The sequence below is a fragment of the Aedes albopictus genome, chromosome 1, assembly GCF_035046485.1.
Source record: "Aedes albopictus strain Foshan chromosome 1, AalbF5, whole genome shotgun sequence".
NCBI classification, from domain to species: domain Eukaryota; kingdom Metazoa; phylum Arthropoda; class Insecta; order Diptera; family Culicidae; genus Aedes; species Aedes albopictus.
In genome coordinates, this window is record NC_085136.1 from 323,932,873 (window position 1) to 323,937,752 (window position 4,880).

Here is a 4,880-nt window from a genome sequence, read left to right on the forward strand (position 1 = left end):
TTAGATGTAATGTCGCAATCAGTTGAGTAGATGGCGGTAGTGAGCCAACGTATATCGTTTTGAACATTTACACAGGATTCTGCGAAAAATTTGTACTAGCATAAACATCTGTTATCTGTGGTCCGGATTCGCTGGTTGGGTCACGACTGCGCCCCGATTAGCGAATCGTATTCGTTCGTTGGGGCAACTGACAACTGATCAAAATGCTTTAGACACACGCAAGTGACGAGAAATACGTCACGGAACACTCACATACTTGCGCAAACGATCTGTATACAGGAGCTGTAATGCGACGGCGGTCAGACGTCAAACTCGTTTTGACATCTATTTTGACATTGACAGTGCTTTTTAGTTGGGTTTTGCCCCAACCAGTGAACATTCAACCATCGAGACAGCCCATCTAACGAGCTCTCAACGAACGAATCGTCACTGTATTTGTTACGCCAGGTTCGCCCATTTTTTGGAGAAGGCGTGCAAAACTGTCGGAGTGTCGGACTGAATTGAATCATCGCCCAATATTATTAAAGCATCTGTCAAAAGTTCGGAGTTGCATTTTATTTTTGTTTACGTTGTTTATTTATTTTTGAAATTCTGAAAATCAATCGATTTTTATCATTCTGAAAACTTTAAATTCCGAAAAATGTTGTGCAGGTTTGTATCCACTCAAAAAATGCAATACTTCTCAAAAGTAAGTAACTTTTCCGGTTCAATTCGTTTGCAGACAAGTTCGGCCCGAAACCAACGGGATCGAACAGATCTACATCATCAAGTCGGAAAATGGAGAGGAACCGGGCAAACCTGCAGGAAGTGCCGGCAGCGACGGTGCTGCTACCAATCTGGCCATGGATCCGGAAGAGGTGGACGTTAAGCAGGAACCTACGAGTGACAATGAGGAGCAGCTTCCAGATGAAATTCCTCCGGCACTGAATCCGGATTTTAACATACTGGATGTTATCATCAAGGAGGAACCGGATGAGCTGGACGTAAGTGGGGATGCTAAACCGAGTACGAGCAGGAAGCGGGTGGTGAAAAAAGTCGAAACTGTGAAAGAAGAGGAGGACGATGATGATTCGGGTGACAGCGAATACAAACCGGGGGCTTCCAGTTCCGATGAGTCCATCAGCGATGAAGACACGAATAAGAAAGCCAAAAAGTCCAAAAGGGATGATGATTCGTCAGATAGCTCCGGTGTTTACGATCCGTACGTCCCTAAGAAGAAAACCAAGAAAACCGCCAAGGATGACGATGATGAGTCGTCGGACAGCTCCGGAGTGAATGATCCGGAACCGGTTCCTCGGAAGAAAGAGAAAAAAGTTACCAACAATAAACGGAAGAAATACCCGGGAGATCCACCCATTCGGCAGAACGTCGTCAAACGGTTCGTGTGCCATTACTGCCCGACCAAGTTCGCCACAATGTTCAATAAAGAACGACACGAAAAGATTCATGAAGCAAATATGCCTCCAGAGCAGCGCGTTCACCGTAAGCAACACTTTTGCTACGTTTGCAAGCGGGAGCACGTAACCAAGGATGAACTCAACGACCATCTGTGCAACCACGTGGACATGCTTCCGTTCACGTGCACCGAATGCGATGATCCGAGCAGTATGCACTCGGTCCGGATGATGAACCGGCACATGCAGCTGCACGAGGAAATGCAAGGGGTCATCGAATGTCGCATTTGTCATGCTCGGTTCCATTCCCATGCCGGATGTCGGGAGCACGAGAAAGGCCACGTTAAAGACGAAGACTTGGAAGCAGCCAAAGCCCGGGCGGAGCTCGAGAGCAAGCGACTGAACGTGAAAATAATCATCAAGGACGGTCGCAAACGCTATCAGTGTGACTATTGTGAAAAACATTACTCACTGATAGCCTCGCTGCGACGGCACACCAATGAACACACCCTGGAGAAGATGTACGTGTGCAAAACGTGCGGAAAGTCATTCAGCAAGTGCTCGGCGTTGGCATTGCACGAGAAGAGCCACTCGGATTTCGTCCCGTACAAGTGCGAAACGTGCGACAAGCCTTTCAAGGATGTGGTGCGGCTGATCCAGCACAGGTGAGGTTCAAAAAAAAAAAGGACAGATCGTTTACCTTTACGCGTGCCTGATCGGCTATGGTGGTGACCTTTAGCAAACAATAACTTCAATTTATCGTTTCAGACATCTTCACACCGGCCAAAAGCCCTGCGTCTGCCACTGTGGATTGTCGTTCATCAAAAAGGGCGGCCTCAACAAGCACCTGCAAAAATGCGTAATACCGAAAGATTTGGGAGAATGCACGTGTCGCTTCTGCCAGGGTGTCTATCCTTCGTATTTGGAGCTGGTCAAGCACGTCAAGGAGCTCCACGAAGCGGACATGGAAGAGGCAGTCATGTGCCGGCATTGTCCGAAAATGTTCAAAGATGCTGTGCAGTTGGTAAATCACGAGATTCAACACCAGCTGCCGTCGGCCATCAAGTGCACCCAGTGCAGTCGCATATTCAACAATACGTACAATTTGGAGCAGCACATGCAGGTATGATTTCGATATGGTGTACACCACAAACAGGTTAGACTCTCAAACTTATCTTTCAGACCCACGTGGAATCGTTCGTGTGTGACGTTTGCGGAAAAACGTTCACCCAGAATGTGAATTTGCGCGTCCACAGACGACTGCACAGCAGTAAGCGACCACACGTGTGCGATCTGTGCCAGGCAGCTTTCGTCTGTCCGGCCATGCTGAGGAAGCACCGGCTGAAGCACTACAACCCAAGAAGCAAATACCACATTCCGGGATTGGTCAACGAAGCCGACCAGGACGAATCGATTGGGCTGGACGGGATTGAAGAGGATGAATCCATCGGGCTGGATGGCATCGAGGTCGACGATGAGGCAGACGAAGAGGAAGATGAAGCTTCGGTTCGTGAGACAACGTTGCCGGCTGAGGAAACTTTGTAAATTGTGCGTGCTGTTGGAGTCGTGTGTTCTAGTACTTTTTTACACAAACCGTTCGATAGAGTCGAATAGAATTTTTCTTTTAGAAAATTGTGTTTCAGGAAAATGAATTGCGCAGTTTTGTGGATAATCATATTGCGAATTTTCACTCCACTGGACCCCTTTCGCAGTTATCAAAAGTGCGGGATCGTGGAATCGTGGATAAAACTACGATTTCGCATCGAATCGTGTCGGTGTCTTCTGCGCACTTATTCAGCATCTTAAAATGAATAAGTGCGCAGAACTATATCGAAAACAATCCTCGACCTTACCGAGAATCGAATCCAGGCATCTTTGGCGGGATCTTTATTTGCAGCTGCGCACTTTTATGCGATTATGTATCCGTGTGACAGCTAAAAGTTTACCTGCATTCACGATGAATGAAACATTATATTAACATAACCATAGACTTTAGCAGTTTTATACCTAAATGTATTTCCATACAAAGAATTCCTTGAAACCGATTTGGAAACGTTAGTTTGAATTAATTTCACTGCTGCATTATGAACGGATTGTATAATATATATCATGAACCTAAACAAATTACCCACGAAACATAAAATATACAAATAAATTACGTAAAAATATGTAAAAAAGTTCAATTTATTCCTACCCTACCCACCCTTTGAATTTGGATACATTGGCTCCGATGTCTTGACGTGATATGATGCAATGTAAAGCCACCATCAGTGAAGGACATGCCATGTCGTGCCACGTACGGTTCATCATAATCACAAGTTGATACCTTGAACTAGTCAGGCAGCTAGCCGTATAGTTAACGGCTAAGAATAGGACTATCCAGATAACAGACGTTTACACTAACATATAAAATGTGTGTAAATCCTTTCAACCGTCATTTTAATAAGGAACCTCAACTAGCAACCTTTTAGAGATGGCACAACGATCGCATTCAGAGCGCTTGAGTACAAATCACGCAAGCAATCCCTGTCAGATAGCAATTGTTAAGATTGAAACTAGTGCTGAAAAATTCATTTCGTCATATCTAAATTCAATCACCTACAGCTCATTTTAGAAGCTGAACCTGAGAATATGGTATATGAAAAACTTGTGCGGCTAGACCAGTTCTGCAAGAAAGTCACGGAAAAAACGATATTTTTCGAATATTTAGGGTGGAGTGGACGCGTCACGCGACGCGGCGCGGATTTCTAATACGATTTGACAGCTCCTTATTTTTGATTGTTGTTTCCTTTGCGTGCAAATTTCCGCGTCGCGCCGCGTGACGCGTCCACTCTGGCCGGCACCTTAAGGTAAATGTCACGTACTACCTTCGAAAAATGCGAATGATATTCACGGTGAATATCATTTGGCATTTTTCAAAGGTAGTCCGTGACATTTACCTTAAATATTCGAAAAATAGCGGGTTTTCCGTCCATTTCTTGTAGAACTGGTCTAGCCGCCCCCCCCCCACAGAATCCGCCAGGCCCTCCCCAGAAATTTTTCATGACTTTATGTATGGAAATTAGAAAACATCTGAAAACCACTGTCGTGGTGACAAACATAGATAATAGACATTTATTTAGCATAATATGTGTTTAAATTGACAGTTTGCAAAATTTGGTTAAGTGCTTCTTTGTGAAATTCAAGTACCTATCATGTGGGAAAAAAATCTGGTTGAATTTGCAATGGAATTCCAGCAAATGTTTTTGATTTCCTAGTGAGAATATATGTCACATAATAAGAAATAATCCATGTAGTTGAGCGTAAACGCGAGTGTATTCATTAAAACCATGCTGGAGGTGATTTCTAGTCGGTCACTATTGATTTATTTTATTTCGTGGGCCAGGGGTATTTGTGCGTCTATCAAAAAATGCACAAATTAAAATGGTCATGGTTGATTAAAATGGTCTGAAGGTTGATGACATTTTTTCATAGGTAGGGATCATA

At 44.4% G+C, this 4,880-nt stretch overlaps 1 protein-coding gene across 1 annotated transcript; it reads left to right on the forward strand.

Moving 5' to 3' along the window:
• The first annotated feature begins 498 nt into the window (after positions 1-498).
• Positions 499-3,581, forward strand: LOC109415928 (zinc finger protein ZFP2). The gene is made up of 4 exons (XM_019689889.3): positions 499-651; positions 722-2,059; positions 2,163-2,517; positions 2,577-3,581. The coding sequence occupies exons 1-4, from the start codon at positions 641-643 to the stop codon at positions 2,937-2,939; spliced, it is 2,067 nt and encodes a 688-aa protein (XP_019545434.3). The 5' UTR covers positions 499-640; the 3' UTR covers positions 2,940-3,581.
• Positions 3,582-4,880: the final 1,299 nt, after the last annotated feature.

Coding starts and splice junctions, on each gene's coding strand:
- LOC109415928 (XM_019689889.3), top strand. Junction 2,060..2,162: donor GTGCGGCTGATCCAGCACAG/GTGAGGTTCAAA, acceptor TTATCGTTTCAG/ACATCTTCACACCGGCCAAA. Junction 2,518..2,576: donor ATTTGGAGCAGCACATGCAG/GTATGATTTCGA, acceptor CTTATCTTTCAG/ACCCACGTGGAATCGTTCGT.